Source organism: Diadema setosum, chromosome 21 (assembly GCF_964275005.1).
Source record: "Diadema setosum chromosome 21, eeDiaSeto1, whole genome shotgun sequence".
Taxonomy (NCBI): domain Eukaryota; kingdom Metazoa; phylum Echinodermata; class Echinoidea; order Diadematoida; family Diadematidae; genus Diadema; species Diadema setosum.
In genome coordinates, this window is record NC_092705.1 from 11,989,995 (window position 1) to 12,013,353 (window position 23,359).

The 23,359-nt window shown below is 38.8% G+C and overlaps 1 protein-coding gene across 1 annotated transcript; it reads right to left on the bottom strand.

Moving 5' to 3' along the window:
• Positions 1-5,557: 5,557 nt before the first annotated feature.
• Positions 5,558-23,313, bottom strand: LOC140244657 (zinc finger protein ZIC 4-like). The gene is made up of 2 exons (XM_072324277.1): positions 22,128-23,313; positions 5,558-6,060 (listed from the first exon to the last, which is right to left on the bottom strand). The coding sequence occupies exons 1-2, from the start codon at positions 23,311-23,313 to the stop codon at positions 5,558-5,560; spliced, it is 1,689 nt and encodes a 562-aa protein (XP_072180378.1).
• Positions 23,314-23,359: the final 46 nt, after the last annotated feature.

Below are 23,359 nucleotides of genomic sequence, written 5' to 3' on the forward strand. Positions count from 1 at the left end.
TGATGAATGTGTTGCAGTCATTTTATCAGTTTGGCTAAAATTAGGTTTCTATAGCTGAGTTCAAGTATAATCTTAAAGGAATGCGAATGGCTGTAATGGCTGTAAACTGAATGATTTCAACTGTTTTACTGTTCAGAATTCCCTCTAGAGCCCTGCATCTATCAATATATGGAAATAAAATCATTTTGAATTGAATTGAATTGAATTGAATTGAATTGAATTGAATTGAATTGAATTGAATTGAAATGAATTGAATTGAATTGAATACCATCAAATGAATTATGGAATTTCACGTCTTGCACTATTCTTGTCGTATGGTCCTACTTGTGTTTTGCACAATCAAGGAAAATGTAAGTCGTGATTTAGAATTAGGTGTAATGATTTCTTAACTTCAGTTGTTCCAAAAAAGAATTGATAAAACAGAATTTCTGTCCTGCTTTGAAAATAAGTTTACTTATTTGCATTGATTAAAGAATTGTTAATGGAAAGAGGTAATCTCTAACTACATCAATGTGACACTGTGTCAGTGAAAATGGTTTATGAGTGTTTACTGAGATGTTTTATGATCTCACATTAATTAAGAAATTAACATGCATGTAATCAAATGCCCTATATGTTAAGAGGATAAGGCAAATAATTTCGTCGGAAATGAATTAAAATGAAATGAAATAAGATTTAAGTCGGATTTACTCCATTTGACATGTTCTGATAAGATCACTTATTGCATACAGCTTACAGCATTCAACATGAAACAATATTCCTCCTTGATCATGAATAACTTAGTGACAATACTATGAAAAGTTGAATTTGATTGCGCCAAACTTATTTTACACAACAATATATGCAATCAAAAGCAGTGCCTTCATTCCGCCAACTTTAGAGAAATATCATAACTTTAAATATTGATGTGATATTTTCTCTTTTTTTCTCTCTTTATAAACGGGAAGGGGTAAGGAAGAGTTACTGCAGGTCGTCAATAACCCCCTGTAGTCATTTCTAATTGTTCAAGGTGGATTTCACACGTTGAACAATTTATCACCAACTTATTCTACTCAACAAGAGAATCAGAACCACATAACGTGAATTCAATTTTAAAGGAATGCTCCTTTGCATTTTTTATTCATTTACATTTGTACATTTCACTCATAGTGAGCTACTGAATGAACAGTATTATTTTACAATAACATTTGTAATATATACGGCATGTTCCTGATTACCATTATCCAGTTATTCACAGGATTCGTTTGAGGTGGGTAAGACATGGTGTAAAAAATAATTATGTCCTTCTATGTATAAAATGCCTTCTTGAAGTTTTGTCGCTCGGCTTCGCCATTGACCAATAGAGTTTAAAAAAACATTCTCCATAATGATAATCACAACACACGGAAGGCAATGTCTGTATACTGCAGACTGATGACATAGCATTGAATGGCAATCGATTGTCCAAAAAATGCACTGACCTTTTTTTTTCATTCAGTTCCACATTTCAAGCTATATACTAAGTAAATGACATTAACAAGTTATGTGTTTACCATCGCAGGAAGGAAAACTATGTTCTCTTAAACCGAGTTTTGCCCATCTGTGTCTCAGCTAACTCTTGTGATTTATTTTTGTGTGTGTTTTTTTAGTAAGAGTTTAGGGATTGAGACCAGGTTCCCCATGTTAGACAGAAAAACGAACTTGAACTACAATCAGATTGTGTATGCTTGTAGCTAGAAGGCTAGCCTGTCATCAAGGAGTTTTTGTGTTAACTCCTCGCCCATATATACCTGCGGGTGTCATCAGACACCAAGTTTCAGCAGGAATACCAGTGTCACAGAAGAGTTAAGTCAGGAAAGTCTTCAGTAAAGGCTACAACAGACATGCGGCATACTATATCGGGAGTGTGTTACTATAGGAAAATATTTGGTGTTAAAAAATAAGTAGGCCTACAGAAAAGATTGTGTCTATCACACGGAGCAGAAGAGGAAGAGTATCAGATGGAAGAAGTGTGCGGATTCAATAGAAAAAAAAAATTTTCACCGTCGGTGGGACTTTTTTTCACTGATATGTCTTTAAATGTCCTTTGTACAATCGAGATAACAAGTTCACCAAACACAGAGAAGATGAGATAAGTACTCTCGTGAGACATAAGAGACAAAACAAAACAAAAGCACACACACACACACACACGCAACAGTATGGCACGATCTTCATGTCAAAGCCCGGTATCATTTTTGGCAATTCCCAGATATTTATGGAGGAAATGAGAAAATTTGTTCTGATACTTATCACTAATCACAAAACAAGCCATGAATATTAGTGCAGAGAAAAATACCAAAACATGGTTGTTTAAAGTTCCTTTTCGGGACTTTGCCTTCATATGAAATTTTTGAACAGAGTATGTTTTTCTTTTTCTTTTCTTTTCTTTTTTGCAGGCAAACCGTCATTTTGAAATATTCATTTATTTTCGTTTGCACATTACGGTGGGGAATTTCTCGTCGTTACAATCCAATTACTCACGAGTACAGCCCATGACAGGGTGCCCCTTATTGTAAAAATATCGAGTCAAACTACGAAATGAAAGCGTTTTTGCCACCATGCTCTGTAAAGACTTCTCGATAGTGTATGAACAAAGAGGAAATTCCCGAAATACATCGGTGGGTGTTTAACGGATGATACATCTCATACTGTAGTCAACATTTCCTCTCATCTCACTTTCATTTGGGTTCATTTTATGTGAACTTTTTTGATCTAATCTGACAGAAAATTGAGGGTTCTTTGGAAAAAGTGTCCACTACTTCCCATCTCTAAGAATATTCGTGTCTGATTACATAAAATTCTAACCAAACTGACTCTTATGAATTGCAACCATCATTTTTGTCACGATGCGTTGCTTTAAAAAAAAACAAACAAACAAAAACAAGGTATTACATGTATAGTCTAATTCTGACTTATATGAGTTTCAGGATAAAACAGCGAAAACAATGAAGAGGAAACTTTATATGAATCCGTGAATCAGACCCCATCATGTAAGAATGATGATATTCAGTTAGTTAGAGTGCAACAACGTGAAAACAAAATGTTTCTTGAAGATGCCTGAAATTATTACGTCATCTTGAATGACATGAATGTATTTGTATTTAACTTATTAGGACGGAGTTTAACGTACACTTAGACACATGCTTCACATTTCTCCTTGGATATTAATCAAATTCAGAAATGACACTATAGGAATTGTAGTGGCTTGAAGAGTGAGTATTAGCATCCAATGTTTTTGTGCTAAGAAATGATGATGTCAATAATCATATGGTCGTGATGAACAGATCAGAACAATCGGTGAATACTTGCAACAGAAAAACTGATTATGAATATCTGCACGATTCTTTGACAGCTTAATTCAGATTAATGAAGAACACAGATATTCTCTTTTCTTGTTGTCACCCATTTTGCCTAACATGCGGAGCGCTGTACTCCTGGATTTAAAGTAATTTGCATCGATGCACACATATCAAGACATGTTTTACTAAACGTCGACATGTAGTACTTGCGCGACAATTGACATTCACATCACACATGCAATATTGTTCAGCTGACAGTTATGAACAGGTGAAACATAATTGATATTTTACTGACGAACACAAACTCGATCTCTGCGTTGAACTCCGTGTCGAAAGTTAAAGAAGACGCGAAGGCAACTCGATTTTAATGCTGGCTGACATCTTCTGCTTCGAAATTTATTGTGACGCGACAGATCCAAACCTCCACTCGTTGTCGAAATCCATACTAAGGACTATGCTGGTGATTGGTCGGACTGCCACCGACGACATAAACGTATATATACATTTGCTATCTGTTATAGCTTTTTTGGGCAAGCCTGGGGCATAATAGTTCAATGTAGTTGTTCAAATGATGATATAGTGAACGATATAATCAATTTTTCATGTGAATACATGAGTGAATTGTATGGACTGGCACTGCAGCGTGCAAGCTACACTATATGTCATTTCTGTGTCACAAAGTGCAGAAGTGTGAAACTTCACATTCACATTTCCAACGTGGCCAGTATCAATAACGACAAATCTTACGAAGTAATTTCGACGTCAGTTCGAATGCGAACATGTCAAAAAGAGACATTCGAATACAAAAAAAAAAACACCTGCAATATACTCTAATTCGGTTAGAAGTTGAAGAAGGTATAACAACGTTACAGATTTTATGTAACTGAACTTCAGTCTTTCTTTTATTCGATACTCATTTACCAAACAGGGGCATTTGGGGGTAGTCGGGATCAATAACAATGGCATATGATTTGATAAACTTGTTTATCATGTGTATCTGCTTATAAGTATCAAATGTCTTGTAAACCTGAGCTTGATCCCAATGTCAGAAATTTTAGTTTTCAAGACTTCAGTATGGACTTGATCTAGAATCCTCTAGTTGTTTAAGCTTAATTGGCAATATGATGATATTAGGCTAGGTATTTATCTTAGAAGTGTGCATCCACGGAGCAATCTTGTATCATGCTTTATTAGATTTAAGTTTGAAACTAATTGTGGTTTTCTCATCAATTTGCGAAATAAACCAGTGTCAAAACCTCTAGTTAATCTAGTTAACATTTTTTTTCGAGAGAAAGTAAAGCTAGACTGTCAGCTTCATTTTTGATTGCGCAAGTTTCTATTTAATTTTGATCATGTTGATAAGGCAGCCATCGAGAAAACATTGGTGAAAACATTGGTGAAAACGAGGTTATCAATGTCTTTTTGGTTACGAATAACGATACGCCAGCATTTTGTCTGAAAACCTGAATATGAGTATTTGATTTGATAATTCGGGGTACTTTTGTTACAATGTCTACCTAACATAATGCCTAATGCAATGAATCGCCTCACAAAGAGTGACAGATGTTTCAGAGGTTTATATGTTTGTTTCTTATTGTTTTCTTCATTTCCTGAATTTACTTTTCATGAGAATACCTTGAGTAATGCAAGTGAAATAGTACGAGTATCTTTTGTTTGCGCAAAGAGCTAATTCGTCGCTTTAAAAGCAAGATGGGGGTGATTGGAATGACGATACAAACATGGCTACATGCTCGTACGTAGAATTCGACCTAGGTGTTTAGTTACACCTGCGTGACTCTATTATTGGAGGCCACGGTCGCTCACGGGAGGGCGGACATTTTGTTTTCCCGCTAGCCTGTTATGGCTCTGGCGAAAAAAACAGAGACACACTGACCACAGTTATGCCTATTGATACACCGCCCTGTGCGGGACACCAAGCGATTACCCGACTTGCACAAACATCTGGAAAACAATGTATCTCGCATTCTTTCTGAAAACTCACACTCAGGTATACATGTATAATGGCTAGTCAATAGTACACTGTGTCCGACATTAATTTTGTGTATATCGATGTTGAAATGAATTTTGTACATACATGCCTTGACTATGGTTCATATCGCGTATTGTCATTTGCAGAATAGTGCATAAAAACATCAGGCGGCATACAGGATTTGGCAAAATAAGTTCGGGAGATCATAAAAGTAAGTTTGATCGCTCTGTATTTTCTCCCTTCGAAGTCACGGATAGGACGTGCTTGAGTTGGAGTTTCGCGCCAACCCAGCGGAGTGGGTGAGCAGCGTGGACCCCACACTTGGGGCGTGACTGTTCGCTCCCGACCCACTCACGGGTGAGGGTTCGTTGCTGGGTGGAGTGGGCATCCCTCCCGCACTCTGGCACACGTACCACTCGCTCAAGTTCGTGCCGGCGTTGGTGGCCAGACTCGACGCCGTGATCGAGGCGCCGCCGACGGGCTGGTTGTTGGCGTCAGAAGACCCCGCCGGCGAGGGTTCGCTGCTGCTGTCGTTGGCGGTGTCGTACGACCCGGGTGGGGGCGGGGACTTGCTGTGGACTTTCATGTGTTTGCGGAGCGAGCTCGGATGGGTGTAGCTCTTGTCGCATCCTCGAATCCGACAGTTGTATGGTTTGTCCGATGTGTGGACGTGCGAGTGCTTCTTCCTGTCGCTGGAGTTGGCGAATCGGCGATCGCAGCCATCAAACTCACACTTGAAGGGCTTTTCACCTGCAGTAAAGAAAACAAAGATAATTCTTCTTTTGAATGAGTTATGCTATAATAAATATCAACAGCATCACGTGTCATCAACGCCCATTAGTTATAAATGTGTGTAAACGTGTGTGTATGTGTTTGCGTTTTGGGGTGGGGTGGGGTACACGTGTGTGTATGTTACTCCCAAATGCCGTAAGAGCGAATGGTTGCAGGTTGAATGAAATAACCAAGAAATCACAACAGAAAATATATGAGATTAATTTGAAGGAAAATTTGACGAAAATGATCGCTAAAAGACGAAATTGCTTCTGCTGTTATGTGTGCAGCGAGTATGACGGACGAATCTGAATTGTAAATGACGAGAGTGTGTGACAAATGACTAAATGATAGATCAGACTTTGTTAGAAAATGATCGACAAAAGACGAATTTGAAACTAGGATTGGCATATTCCAGATTTCTTAGGACGACATTGAACTCAAAATATATGAAATTGAATGAAAAAAAAAAGATTTGAAAATGAACGGGAAAACCTATGTTTCCTCCTTAATATTCTAGATATCTTGACAGCAACTGTTGTCATCCGACAACTTCCCAACACAGGCGTACATATACACATTTGCATATTTACTAGCATATAGTAACATTTAGTAACTTATAGTTGCATTCTGTCTGCATCGCTGACGCACAAAATACACTTATCCAAACAATCTGCTTGAAAAAAAAAAGCACGTTGATACTAGCTACAGCACTCTCCAAAGCCCACAAGCATAGTAGGAGCAAGAGTAAGGTCTATCAGCTCTCTCCCCATTATATCAGAAATATATAAATATGTATAATGAAGCTTATCCAATCTCCCTCTATATCGGTTTACAAAATGGCCGACAACAGAGCACTAAAGTACTCCGTGGAGGGTCATGTGCGACATTCCTATTCAAGTTACGCTCGTCTACCAAACTATCAACTTTCGTGACTTCCGTGCGAACACTGAATAGCAAAGTGGATGGCGATGACGCTTTCTCGTCTACTGCTCAAAAACTGCAGATTACTCTCTCCCTCCTCATCTAAAATCTTCACCAACAGTCGAAAGAGTCAAACACAATTTGAAGACATATTATCTATAGTGAAACCAATGTTCTCATTGAACCTGTCAGTCATTGTCACTGTCACTGCGCGGTAGTATTGACATAATTTTGACTCCAGTGATGACCCAGGGACGACATTTCAAAGTGTTTTGTATCTAATGGAAAAGGCGCTATGTCAATGGTAACTATCATTATCGACATCGATGTATCAAAATCTAAGGGAAATCAAACCGATTTCGGGGGGAAGGAGCAAGCCAAAATGATCAACAGCTTAGGGAGAGAGATGGAAAAAAAAAATCTGTCGTCACATCTACAAGCAGCCCCGCAGAAAAGCGGAAGTAGTGGGTGTCGACAAGAATTCCCGGATGACTTGCGTATGGAGAATTTTCATCTCCGTGGATAATTCAAATAACTATTTGTGGTCAGTTTCAATCTAATCCCGTGGACCTATATCGCAAAAAGGTGCACTTCTGATAGACCTATGTGTACGAGAAAAAGAGTGGGAGAAGGGATGGAAAGATGAGGGAGGGGAGAAAGAAGGGGGGGGGCAGAGAGGAAAAAGAAAAAGAAAGGACTCAATGCGAGACAACGTCCACGCCTGGTCAAGAACTCACCACGGTCGAAAATTGACGAGTTTATGGATTCGAAGAAATGACAGCCGTACCGTCAAAATAGCGCCAGTTGCCTTTCTTGGTGTACGGGGAGATATAGTATTTTGATTGCAGTCAGAAATATCCCTAACTTAAACTACTTTTGTAACAGAAAAAGATGGGACAGAGGAAGGCGAAAGGGAGGGAAAAGAAGAAGACAATAACAGAAATAGTTATTGTAAATCTGCGATAGGAGCAGGATGTGACTATATCAGCTCCCCAACTATCAAGTTAGCATATATTTGCATTATTGATTTTACATTTTCACCATCAACTCCTGCGGGATGCATTTTGCTGATTGCATCCAATATCGGACTCATCTACAGAAATATATGCTATACATTAGTAACCTGCGAGTAAGGGAAAATAATAAGAGACGTTCAGTGCGGCGGTCTTGTGACATATCTAATAAGGCACAAAAATGTCGCTGCAAACTCTATAATACGAATCTCGTTAAAAAGAGCCATCAGTGTTACTTTCGCATTTTCGGATGTGTGAAATTGCCCTCCGAGGCGCGATGGTGGATAAGGATTCAAGATTCCAAAGGCTGCAGCACTCTGATAACTATCACTTCTGATCTCAATAACAACTTGAATGTGTGCCTACAATGTATTTTAATTTTACGGCGAAATTATGTCAGATATAATCTTCTTAAAGTTTGATATAGTTTTTCATGTAATATCTGGTTCCAAAGTGCATTCTGTTAGGGATTAAAAGGACACAAAAAACCAAATATATCTGTGCATTGAGTGAAAGCAGTAATACTAGCAGAACACAATAATCAGTGACAGTTTGAGGAAAATCGGACAATAGATTCAAAAGATAGGAATTTTCAAAGTTTCGGTGTCGTCGTTGCTGGATGAGAAGACTACTACACCTCGTGGCGTCATTTTGGACATCAATATAAAGAAAGTATAAGGAGAATTCAACACATTTTCATTTTTCATCAAAAGTTCAGATTCCATAGCTTGTTAAGTTAAAGGTAATATCACACCCCTTCTGTAAGAGGAAAGTCAAGTGCTCTTTCATCGTCCTATAAAAGTGAAAATATGTTGAATTTTCATTTATATCTATTTTTATAATTGTTGTAAAAAATGATGTCATTAGGTGTAAAAGTCTCCTTATCCAGCGATGACGGCACCGAAACTTTGACAATTCATAACTATTGAATCGATTGTTCGATTTTCCTCAAACTGTCACTGATGTGTTCTGCTAAAGTGTTGGTGTTTTTCATTCAATCCACATTCATATTTGGGCTTGGTTTCCTTTAAACTGCGGACTCAGCCATTATAAGGTGAAACAAAAATGTCTTCCCATCGATGTGTAAATATTCTCTTTACTAAACACATCACGGCTGTAAGGGTAAATAGACTGTCTTGCCTAAACAGCGAAGTTTGGTATTGTAGACTAGTGAAGTGTTTAGGTTCTCCGTCGAAAAGGCGCCACTCTGCGTTACGTAACAACTCAAGCAGTATTATTTCCAATGATTATATCGATCAGCTATCGCTCAAGTATGATCAATGGGATAAGCCGACGAGGTAACGTTTAGAATATCAGATCAATAGACAGGCTGTGAAAAGCAATCCATTCAAATTGGCCACAGCACAATAAAGTAAATATGTGCCTTACCCACCCATTCAATCGGCTAAGAGACGCCTCTCAAACGTATAATTGCTTCATTAGGATTTTTTTTTCTTATTTTGGTCAATGTCAATCGCTGATACCAATTAGCTTCCATTATTGACCTTGGGGGAAATGGGTTTGATGAACGTGCCTAACTCCACGTAGTATACTATCTCGGAGTGTCAACTACTGCACTTCGTTAAATGCGTCGCACGCATGTATTACCATGATAATTATGTACAAGATTCAACGGCGAGTTGGAAAAAATTATGACATTTATAGAAACAAACAATTCAGACAGTTGACTATCAACAGACGCCTTACAGCATTATCTTTTTTTTTCCTTTTGTGTGTGTGTGTGTGTGTGTGTGTGTGTGTGTGTTATGCTTGCGGTTTCGGCATCGTATTTAATTGCAATGTTGACGATCTCAAAATAAGCACAAGCAATAAAAACAAACAAGAGAAGCAAACCCAACAACAACAACAACAAGGACTAAGGATACAACATTGCAATAGAATTCCTGTAAAAGGCTTGGAGCACCAGAACGTGGTGCAAACAGGTACATGAAATAGTTGTTATCACATCATCCTAAAAAAAAGAAAATATGAAAAATCAACATAGAAAATGTTTCTAACGGTAAACTGTGGCTTCACAAGGTTGAATGAATATCTTTCATGATTTAAACCTAATTAAAGTGGACTATGGTCACTGATGGTAGTTCTAGTGTTATCAGTTCAATATAGGACAAAGGAGTTAAACTTAAGTCATAAAAAGTCATAAAATTATCTTTGATCATCATAACCACCATTGGAACTGAACTTATAAATCTCTTATGCTAACAACTGCAGAGTGGTAAGTAAAAGCAACTAGCAATACGTATTAAGGTGTGTAAGTAGTACAGTTTTGTGTGTGAGTCTGCATGTTTGGTTTTCATTCAGACCAAACAAAATTATGAACGAATAAAGCATCTACCCTAAGTCTCCCTTTAAAGATATAAGAAGTATATGGATTATTGAGAAGAGTAAACACCAATGAGCCAGTACCGAAACTCCCTGTCGTTTATAGCTCGTGGTCACGACTGCCAGCAAGAGAAATGAAAGAAACTCACGAAAATTGAGTGCTGAGTTGATATCCTGAAATAACAACTATCCCCCGGGAGGGTTGGGCGCGGCATGACACCGCTGCACCGCTCAACCCCGAACGCAGGCGTCCTACACCAACCACGCAGATGAGAGGTTGGTACAGGGTCATATGCCAGCGCAATGAGTTTTCCTACGGTTCTTACATATCAAATTGACGTTATTCTGAAGATTTGCTGAGTCACAAACAACGCACTTTCTCTTGCTTGATGACTCATCCATAATGTAAGGTGTATTTTCCCCCGACGAATGTAATTACTTTTGTTATTTCGTTTAGCTCCAAAACTATTTTTACGGAGTGAGTACTACTCCTATACCATCAACACCCTAAAGAGGGAACTTTGTAAAACTGCAAAATGTTATCACGGAAAGAGCATGTAGACTCTGAAGAAATATCCAGGAAAGACCCACACATTTCGAAATACAGACCCATACGAATCTTTTCTGATTATCACAGTTAAAGAAATTACAAAGTAATCAAATACTTATTGCACTTGATTAATCATGATCATTTCCGCAGATGGATGAATCATAAAACACACAACAACTCGCAATGGTAATTATTGTTGATTAATTTCCAGTGACATATATTTTCAAAACTACGCTTGGACACCGGATTTCAGAAAAGAATGATTTGTACAGAGATTACAACGATCATAATACATCACATGGCCTAATTATTGCACAAGAGCCAGAAGTTAGTCATTTTATGGCCTATGGGACTCCTACGTGTTACGTGAAAGAAGAACAATAAAAAAGTGGAATAAAATGAAACAAAAACCAATCCCGGCCAACTAAGGAAAAAATATGCGGATAATGTCATGACATTTCATCAAAGAACACGCAAACCCTGAGTATCATGTTAATTGTTATTTCATTTCCGTCAGTTCAATTTTCATGACAACGTATAATTGCTACGAGGTTCCACAATTATTTTATACTCTTCTCAGTTTACTCTGTTTTGCTCGTGAAACTTATTTTCTGTTACCAAAGAAAGTGAAATGTCTGTAATGTTCTTTTCGAAAAAATGAAATAGAATTTGGATTGAACTGAATTGAATTGAATCGCAATATTTGGGTTTATATGATGGAAATAATAACAATTGGTTCAAAATTGTACATGTGATAGTAACAAATTGTTCAGGGCACAAAGCAGAATACTACAAAATGGCAATAGTGATGGGAAGCTAGCAAATAGTAAAAAAAAAAATGGTAATAACAAACAACTGTTCTGCAGCTCGTTAAAATGATGTATTGGTAATTGGTTGGTGTATCACAGCATATTTCTAACAATTCCTGATTATTTCAAGTGGTAGTGGACGCTTGAATGCACGTTTTGTGGGAACTATAAACTCAATTACTATTGGAGAATTAAAGATTGAACTAATGTTCATCCCCACTGGCTCTTGAATTCGGCTGTTTTCGCTTGATCCGCTGGTTCAGTAGTACATGTACTATTAGAGTGTCGTGGCCGTGCGTGTGTTGTGTATGTTGTGTAGAGCGTGCCAGTATTGAGTGATGTCGCGAGTAGGTATGTAGCATGAACATCAAAGCCAAGATGACATTAATAGAATTACATGTAAGTTACTGTCTCTGTTCCCTTCCTCCCCCTCCCCCTCTCTCTATCTATGTCTCTGCCACTCTTCTCTTCCTCTCCGGCCAGCTTTCTCTGCAGGCGAGCTTTCTCCATGTACTCCTATTCTTCTCCCCTCCCCTCCCCTCCCCTCCCCTCCCCTTCCCTCCCTGAGGAATCCTCCATTCCGCATCCCGGCAGGTTGGTTCTCGTCCATTGCAACGTTAAAGGTAGTCATGTGTTAGATCACGTGATCAACGTCCAGCAACTCTCCACCGATATATCCCATCTGAGTTCTTTTAACATGATTACAAAATGTACAACACGTTTGAAATTTGAAATTTGTCAATCAGTTGCAATAAAATTTTGAATAGATACTCAGTACCCACAGGTATAAGGGATCAGAACCATCACTGACAATTGGGGGAAGCTCAGTAGTCTAGTGGTTATGATACCTGTCTGGCAGTCAGGATGTTGTGGATTCGAATCCCACCGGAGTATGCATGCCCATGATTTTTATCATGGCTACAACTAAACACTGAATTATTGGTGTCCATTTACATCGATGAAGAGCAACTTGCCTATAAGTTGCAATAAAAACAAATCCACGAACGTTTGAAATAAATACAGTAGTGAATTTCTCAGTACATGTATTCATAGTACAAAGCAACATGGCGCTGAGACATCGATAGATATAATATAATCCATACAAATCAATTTGCATTTGAACTCCCGATATTTTCTTACATACAAAGTTCCAAGTCACCTGATTTCACTAAGTACATTTTTATGAAATACGCCGATTCAAAACTACATTTCGTCAGCATGCAGGGATTGTTATCGTTGCCCCTGACGACAGGAGAATAGTGTTACAACGGGCCGCCTTTGATAATTATGGAAATGACACAGTTTCACACAGTGTAAAACCAGCGTGGAACGCAGTACGTCACAGTGTGGAACACAGTATGCCACAGTGTGAAAACGCTTGCCACACAACGGGATGTTCCACTTTTATACTAAGAAATTGCTCTTTGAGACATACACACTATACATGTAATTCTTTCTTATAGGTCGAAGTATCTCTTGTCTAACATGAAATGTTAGTGTTCATAAAAAAAAACCCAAATACTATAAAAACTGCAGAATCATAGGTGACAGTCACTCTCATGACGACGTCGACTCTTTTCTACAAAGTATATGCCCTCGTCTTCTTTTTTTTTTCCCAAAAAACTTCTTGTCATGTAGATGCACGCCTTCAAAGCCATGACTTCTATATTATAAAGCTTTATGAATAAAGCAAGATTTTGAGATTTTTTATTCTGCTTCACTTTACTGATGTAACAAGGCTATTTGCATTTTGAAGGCAATACACAACACACATAACATTTAGCAACGCGCGCGCGCACACACACACACACACACACACAGATATACACACTTTCAATCGTTATCATTTAACATTAAAAAAGTGCTTTTGTTTTTAACTATTCGGAAAATTATAAAGTTTGAAAATCCCCTACGTGCGTAATTGTTGCCACTCTGACGCAGATCTCATTACTTCTGAGTCAGGTGGAATATGATTTTGGTAATCATACTTAGCAGATGTGCAAACACTGTTTTGAAAACGAAAATTATATACTGCTGGGATATAAAGTTGTTTGGTCTATTATGTTTTGTTTTGTTGGGTTTTTTTTTTTTACTTTTTTTAATGTGTTTGTGTGTTCCCTCTGTCTTCATTCATTCCTTTGTAAGAGGCTTAAAAACCGTTTTCGTAAACGATGAAATTACAAAACATTGTGTTGATATACGTCGGTGCTTTTAATTGAAGTGACCAATTGTGAGTTACAGAAAGCTCCACTGAATTACATCTACTACTGACATTGATTTCATAACCCACCAATCAAAAGTGGTACTGCTTTTTAGAACCATGAGAGATATAAGTGCAGTTACAATATCTAGATCTATTCCCTTTACCTATCTATCTATCTATATATCTATCTTTTATCATTCTATCTACTAAGTATTTATCTATCTATCTTATCTATATTATCTATCTATATATCTATCTATCTTATCTATACTATCTATTTATCTATCTATCTTATCTATGCTATCTATTTATCTATCTATCCATCTTTTCTATCTTGTACGTATATTATGTGACAACAATAGTAACCATGGAAACATCCTCAATTTGACAAAGATAATATTAGTGTCGTCATCATCATCATCATCACTTTTATGTCTCTTTGACAATGATAACCCACTCTCACCACCTTCAGTCTCTTGTTTGATTGGCAGGGTAAAAGAGACGATACCACAGCTGGCATATGAATAATATTTATGTTGGGTTTCTTTTCAGATGCAAAAGATTGTCTCTGCAAAACAATAGACATCAATAGGTGTGATTGAAACTAGTAATTTCTCATCTCAAGATGGGGAGGGTCTTTTTTCAAGTGATTAACGAAGACGTTCTACTATTCCCTGTGCTTACGCATTCTTCATTCGTTGTCAACTTTAATGCAGATCGAGTTGAGTATGTGCTTGTGCATGTAGTTAATGACAAAGCAGCCACTTCATTCTCCAGAATATCGCGTCTCCTCCCCACTCGCTCCCGAGTTCAGCAAGTGTCAAACTCCCCTCAAGCTATGCGGAATAAGATCACACGTATCGGGGTAAAGAGGTCCATGCTATCACGGAAAAAAAGGGCGGACAGGGATGGAAGAGGGAGGGAGAATAAAAAGGATTTGATGAAGTCAAAACTTTTGCTGGAAAGAGGGCTCCCATCGTCTGAAACGCGCCGCGTCGGGTTAACCCACAGGATCTCGTGTCGCGTGAGTCCCTGCGGGACTGGGTCGAGGGCACCGGGGCTGCGGCAGGCGTCGGGTTCAGGTGTGCCGGGGTTAGTTTGAGTTGGGGAGAGGTCACTGGTTTACTATATCAAGCATGGATACCGAGTTGCAGCTATGAATACACAAGCGTGGAATCCCACATGGCGGCCATCTTAGAATCTCATGCCAAGTTCCTCTACACACACGCTGACACATACACATACATACCGCACGCCCTGTCGTGCTGACGATGTTACGTTACAGAAGCTACGCACAATTATGGACACATATTCGCAAAATACGTTTGACGAAATTAATGCGTTCGTGTCGGTAATGATTTCCTTTACATTATCAAACGATGAAAAAAACAACTCTGTCATACATGGATGTGGTCTTTCTTTTACATGATGCATGAAAGTTCAATCTGTGGAGCGATCATTACAAAATGACAATAAAAAGAAGTACATATCCCTTCTAAGATAATTTGGAAACAAAGAAAAAACATTTTGATATAAGGGTCAAAGCATTAGTTTAATATTTTTAAGGCATTTATCGTGATACCTTTTAAAGACTTCTTTCCAACTGCTATAAGATTCTTAGGTGAAATGGTTAAAAAGCACTGCACACATTTGAAGTTCTTATGATCTATGTTACCAGACGTGGATTATAACAAAGTGTGCAATTACTTGCATATTTTTGAGTTAGTTTGCCAGTTTGATTAAAAAGAGATTAGTCAAATAAGTTTGGTTTCACTTTTCGCCCACTCCCAAGGTATCTTATAATTATGTTACATACTTTCCGAATTTTCGATTTCCGCACTTTAAAAACTGTAGACATTTACTCTAAAGAGAGTTATTTATGACTTATTGAAGTCTACATGCTGCTCTTAAAGCGCCCAACATTAATTATCGACTTCTAAGATGCATCTGCACATGAGGTTTCAAAAAAGAACGACGAATAAGAGGGTTATGCATAATACCTTGTTTTGAAGGCATTTAATCTATTTGAACATGAAACAAAAACCCAGCTTTAGTGCTTCAAAAGAGTTCTGATATATGAGTTAGGGACAGAAACAACCACTGTAATAAATAATAATCATCATTTTAATCAATATAAAGAATTATTAAATATAAAAAAATGTGAACAATAGTTATCATAAAATTGATTCTAGACTAATACGTATACAGTATGACTTAGTGAGAAAAATAGTGATATTCCTTATAACACGCTTTATTGCGAAATTTTCAACTCATTGTAAATGGTAGGATGTTTTGTGATACAACTGACCTAAACATATGCATCAAATGTGATAACTCATTTTTTTTTAATCACCGCTCGTAAATGGTAAACAGTCTCTTATTTGCCTTAATTGCATTTCTGTTTTTGTTTTATTTTGTGTTTTGTTAAGCCTTGTGTAAAATATACAAATGTCTCATGGGCAATGGAAGTCAAATAGTGTTGGATGCTTTAATGATCTTAAGTAACTGAAATACCTGAATTAAGTCTCTGGACAGTGGTGTAATTAGAGTTGAAGCAATCATAATTATCTTGTATCGTTCTCATGATACCCAAGTAAAGATTCATTAGTAAAATCCATCGACTGGTCATCATACATTTATGAATATGTTATAACTGATTTCTTTGTCCTATGGGTTTACTTCTCTTGTGGAAAATAAAGTGTCTGTCCTACAAGGGAGAGTTTAATTGCAAGACAATGGGCGAAAGTGATGATTGTGTCATTAATTACACTGAAATCAAATCATATCCACATTTAGATGTTAAATTTCAGTATCATCGCGTCGATACATCGATATCACCCTAAGCTAGAAATCATCAGCTATATAGAATTATGATTTGGTACATCCTATAGCAAATAATTATTCGTCTCCTTTTTCGAACAGCAACGTGTTTATATATAGATATGAGGTGAAGTCAGACATTTCCTTCACTATCACATCTCCAGATTGTAAGATGAAATGATAACAATGATGATAACAATGACCAAATGATAATCATCATCATTATCACCATGAAATAATAATAGCTATAGTAATGATGATGATAACAATAATAATAATTATAGCAATGAATAGGCTCTATGATGTTAAAATAAAATTGATAAAATACCAATAACAGGGATAGTGATTATGCTAACTCATTAAATTCATCGTTTTTTTTTTATTAAATCTTTATTGTATCAGTACTACCAAAATAACTACGCTCGTCTCCTTTTCAATTTGCCTTCAGAAAGCTTTGTTTTGGTATTGAGTGTCTCTCCCCCCCCCCCCCCCCCCCCTCCCCAACACAGTTTCCAAAGGCTTTGCTGCACGGGGATACAAAATTCGGGAGCTCTCTGAGTACCGAGAATTAATGGGGGGAAATGTTTGAGGGCTAGTTCAAGTGTATCGCTGTTGACAAGAGTCGAGTACATCTTTCATCGACCGGTACTGATGGCTTTATCATCTGCACTCTCAAGGGTAGTGTATAGGGGTTGATTCGTAACTCCGAGCGCATCGACCCATAAAGCCCGCTTACTTTTCCCGCGACTCCGCAAAGTCAGTGAACTCCTTGTGCTGTTTACCTCGAAGAAACTGCGAGTTTTGAAGGCTTGCTTTTTGTATACATCCGCCAACACAATTCTAAGCGATATAAAGCGGTGTATTTTTTTTTTATTTGAAGAATTGTAGTCTATCAGAGATTCATATAAATAATGACAAAGGGCGTTTGAGTATTGGATGAAACCACATCCACATTATAATGGGTACACAGTGCAATAGTCAATGTACACAAACGAACTGACTGACAAAGCATGGTTCTGTGAGCAACTTTGGAGGAAATTTTTTACTTCTTCGAGTAACATTTCTTCTACATTTGCCTTGATTCAGATGCAGTTTGTTTAAATGCCCGTCACTAGCCAGTCAAATTTAAACTCTTCACATGCTTCGTCTGCGTAAAATTTACGCTGTCCTGGTTCACGAGTATGACTATGCGTCTGGGGGGACTTCCAAATCCGACAAATACACTGGAATGAATACTTGTGACCCGTGCAATCAAATGAGACGTGTTTATCAACAACAACTTTCCTGTGTCTTGATGTCGGGCATACATTTCCTTCTCACAATTGATGGCTCTAAAAACCACGAATACGACTGATAATGCCACGAATTCGTTTCCTGCAGCCACCACCCCAACAAAGTTACTGTGTGGCGCTCACCCATTGTTTAGGCGGTTTTAGGGAAAGGGACCTCCCTTTCAACGGGGGTGGAAATCTTGCGGCTTCCGCCCCGGCGAGCCCGGGTCGGCTTGACCCACACGTCACCGCTAAACAATCGGCGGCTGATTGGGGGAAAGGTGTTCGGGACTTCGCCGGAAGAATCACCCTTGACAAAGACTTCTCAATCCCTCCTTCAAGATTCGGGATTAGACTCTTTGTCTTTGTGACGTCCAGAAGAAGAGGACAGTAGAATGAAGAGACACAAAGGGGAGAATTAAGGCCTGAGTGACAGCAATTGATACCCGTTGTTACAGAACGTACAGAGAGACACTGATGCACGTAACCTTGCAACGGATTGGAAGTCAGACATCATTTTTGTCAATGGGCAGAACTTCCTGCATGTTGAATATAGCACGCTTTGAGAGTATATACTCTATACTTAGAATGAATATGACCGCCTGATATATTTCTCTATGCAGCAGCATTACTCTGAAATGAAGAGTTAAAAAATGTACATGGTAAGTTGAAATGGGCACTGAAAGGGATATTGAATTGATGTTTCCTTAAATAGAACAGTCCGCTGAATTGAAGTGTAAGGAAATGAACTTATTTTGCCTATTAAATAAAAAGAAAAACAATATGGCATGATTAGAATGAATGTGATCTTAAAGTTTTCTTGTACATCTAAATATATGTCAAGATAAAAAAATGCGTGAACCATCTATGTTCCATTATAATTGATAGCATGAATGTGTTATTCTCCACATAATTCATTTAGATTTAATGTGCACTGGACTGCTGTCAGAGTGAACTTCTCACCTCCTGAACACTGTGCAGAAATATTTGGAATGTAGGGATATTTAATTAACATAAATATGATTCGAAATACATTATGATAAAATTGAATAATAATCATCCTAATCTTACTTTTTTACATTAGGATCTCAAGAATTAATTAAGTTGGAGTTAGGAATGCTTTTTTGCTTTGATTATTATATCTCATGAATATTTCTCTGAGTGAAACAGGTCATCCAAAAGAAACACAGAATAATTTAGAGTTGGTGCAAAGTGACGTGAATGGGGAATCAAAAAAAAAACCCACAGGATGTAGCTTTTGTTTTACTGACATCTTGTTACAAAAAAAAAATGCTAAGGATCATGCAAGCTAAACAGCAGCAGCATGAACATGGGTACGTGGGACTAGTGCGATTATTCTTAGCAAAGCATTTTCTCAGTAATCCGATCGTTTAAAAAAAAAAATGGCCATTGAGCTATAAATATGTATGATCTTCTCAACCCGAGTTGTAGTCAGCCCATACCCATCTCTTTATGATGTTTTCATTATGCTGTTTCCAAAACTATGCTCTACTTTTACACGGAATTGTGAAGGTTGTACATAGAGGTATGGTTTCGAATTCATTCGCTTAAAGGCCAACATATCCGCGATGGATCAAAAGAGTGTGGTGTAAACTATCATTTTGATTTTTTGCTTCATAGGTATAGCCTTTTGCTTTATTTTTTCTTCTTTTTTTTTTGAATGAACATTATGCAGCATTTAAGTTTTTTTTTTACCCTGATGCCGGACCATTATAGCTTTGTTGATATTTACACCATTATCTGCGAACAACATTTTATTTCAAAGGATGTAATACACGTTCCCAAGAATTGCTTTTCCTTCACTAACTCTATTCTGAAGCTGCAACTGCTATTTCAGCGGAAGGTAAAGCTGTGATGGTAGATTGCACATATACCGAGGCTCTGGTACTGTTTCGGAGCTTATTATTATTAAATCTAAGGACAATCCAAGCAATAACGAACTGCTAGATGAATTCCGCTGTGTGAAAATACAATAACATCAATGAAACCATATTTCATAATCATATTCATTGCATGCCAAGTTTGGGTGTAGAAAAAAAAAGGAGAAGGGAGACACTGATGATCTTATTTAGCTTAGATTGACAGCTTTAAGTGGTGCGGATATTGCAGCCTGTCTTGTGGCTGTAATCAGGATTAGCAAATCTTCGTCGTAAGTAATCGTCTCTCCGCTGAGCATGAGTAGGAGACAAAAGACATGTGGGTGAAGTCGCTCTGAGATTGTCTCTGATGGAGTCGCGTGTGAGCGTGTGAGTAACTGCTTGAATAAAAACCCAACATTCTTTTGCAGGCATGGGGACAAGGGGACTTTAATTACTTTTCTTCTTAATGACTGACTTATCCCCGTTTTGTTCATTATAGCGTCATCGCTTTGGGGCTAGTTCATGAAGATTCACCCCTATAACTTTCTTCTTCTTTTTTCTTTCTTTCATTCTTTCTTTGTTCCTTTCATAACTTTGAACGGTTGTTGCAATATGCAGTAAGAAATCGTGTACACTTCTAACAGATGTGAAGGGATATTAAACCTATTACTTTCAAAAGCAAAGTAGGGTATATTTGTTGTTATTCGCGTCGTGGTTATATGTTTCTCATTCTGGGAGTACCAAAACAAGGACAAGTGATAGGGTGACGAAACAATAAAAAGGAACAATGGTGTATTATTTACGTTCAAATAAGAATCATAGCCTAATACATTGTTCATTCATTGATGGAATTTTAATTGGCCTCGAAAATTAATAAAGAGGGTGGTTCTTACAATTTCGGACTTTTTATGACACACAGTCTTTAGACATCACATATATTTGTTATCGACTATTTAGAAAAGCTGAAAATCGGCCTTTTTTCAACAGTTGCGGTTCAATACTGTTATAAATTTTGTTTTGTGTATGTAAGCACTGTTCTATTGTATTCATTCATTTCACTTCACTCATGCTTAATATTTAGGATTACAAACAAAAATGATTTTTTTTTTTATGTTTTATTGCACTGCATGCACTGACTACTACTCTGAAGACGTACTACTGATATTAAAAAAAGAAAGGAAAAAGAGAGCTTCTGAGAAGTGTAATCAGTCTGCAAATTTGTACACATTGTGATGAATGAAATAGGAAATTGATTGTTTCCATGAAAGGTGAATGTTCTGCGTAGGAGTAATAACAAAAACCCAGGTGACCTCTTGACCTTTCTTGGCACTTCCTGTCAAGGTGTTCTCGGCATGTGACCTTCCTTTATAATAGCATAATTGCTTGCACATTGGTCTAGAATACACATGGCACGTCGAATGTGCATTTTAATGCACGTTGAATGAAAGTTATACGTTTGCGGTTCATATTCCTGGTAAACACATGCCCGGATGACCGTTAAAAAGTATACCAAGTGAGAACACCTGTGTGTGATGAAAGCTTACATCGATTTCAACGTGTCGGATCAAAGGTACTCGCAGTCCTGCGAGAGTGTCCCGATGGGACCGTTAGCAGACGATTTATGGGCCGCCAAAGCGAGTACCAACAAGTTACGACGCTGTCTAGTGTCAGAGTTGATAAACTGCTCGCGTGTTTACGACAGAGAATGTTGCAAGTCCTTATGGTGAGTTATACATACCTCACGAGCTACGACTGGCCACTAAAATGTTATGCTCTGATCATGGAGCTACTAACTGGTGCAGGCTACAACATTATTTTGACAGTTTCTCACAGGACTTCGCAAATTTTACTTCTCACTCATCGTCGCCCTTTATGCTCTTTGATGAAGTGTTTAAACGGCCAAAACAATCATAATCTTGTCATACCACACCTATGCGCGATACTTGTAAAGTATTAAACCTTTATGAAACAAATGATATAAACGAATCCTATACTCTCAACGGCATGTGGCTTAAACAACGTTTGGATGTTATTTTTGCTATCGAAAGGGATGTTCTTTTCCATCATCTCACTTTATAAATCGTATAAATGACTGTGACAAACAGAATATTCGTCCCTACAGAGCAATCTCGTCCATCAACAGCACATATGTATTTACTTCTCTACCTAATATTTTTGCCCATTTAGTCTATGTCTATTTTGTTCGAGGGAAGGTTTGATATTGCGTTCTTACCTGTATGTGTTCGTTTATGGATCTTGAGGTTTTCTGATCGAGCAAACACTTTCCCGCATCCCGGGAATGGGCAAGGAAAAGGTTTTTCTCCCGTGTGAACACGAATGTGATTGACGAGTTTGTACTTGGCTTTGAACGGCTTCTGTTCCCGAGAACAGTTCTGCCAAAAGCACGTGTGATTTGTCTGCTCTGGACCGCCAACATGTTCCACTGTTATATGCGTGACTATTTCATGCATAGTTGTAAACGTTTTATTGCAGGGTTTTCTGGGCTCGGGCAGATCTTGGTCTATCCACAGGCAGCTGAGTTCCTGCTTGATGGGCTGCCGCATGTAGCGGAAGAAGGCGGCGTGGTGCGGGCCGTGATGGGCGGCCGGGTGGTGAGGGGGACCCATGTTCATGTTCATATTCATGTTCATGTGGTGGTTGTGAAGCTGTGGGGATGTGAGATAATCGTTTCTCGGCGCCGACATGTGGTGATTGAACTGGTCTGTTCGCATGTCAGAAGTCAACCCCAGCCGCATCTGCCCGTTCATCGAGCCGGCCGTCTGCTCGTGCAGGCTCGGGAAGATGACGTGGGCCGAGCCGGTGTCGGCATGGTGTCCGTGATGCAGTGAGCTAGTCGTCGGGAACATGCTGTGGTGGGCACCGGTGTTCGTCGGCATGGGATCATGCGATGATAGTCCATTAAACGGGGGCATAGTCGATCCGGACAATGGGTCTCGTCTGATTAGGTAATCACGAGGTGTCGTGAACGGCTGCGGCGCCGGATAGCTGCTCATGCCATGATGGGAAGGGTGATGAGCGGCGTGGGAGTGGGGGACGTAACCGTTGTGTGTCTGGCTGCCAAAATTTGGTTGCCCCGTCGATTGATGCTCGGGCGTCATGTGATGAGGAGGGCTCAATTTCAGCGTGCCCGCCATGTGCGAACTATCCATGCCGTAGGGGTTCATGTTCAACGCCATCCCGGTGCTCTCGCCGAGCCCTGAGCTCAGCGGCGTTGTCTCTGCCGCCGAGTGCGTCGGGGCGGAGTAGGCCGGCGTCGGAATGCTGAAGCCGGGCACCGTGCTCAGGCTCTGGTGAGGGTGGTAATGATGGGACCCTACGTCGAGGAAACGTAGCGCCGAGCTCCCGGGCCTTACCAGCGAGGTGTCCATGCACTGCGGCGGAAGGGTCTCCGTACTCATGCTAAGTCTCGGCGTGGGCCTCGTCCAAATCTCAGTCACCCCGCTA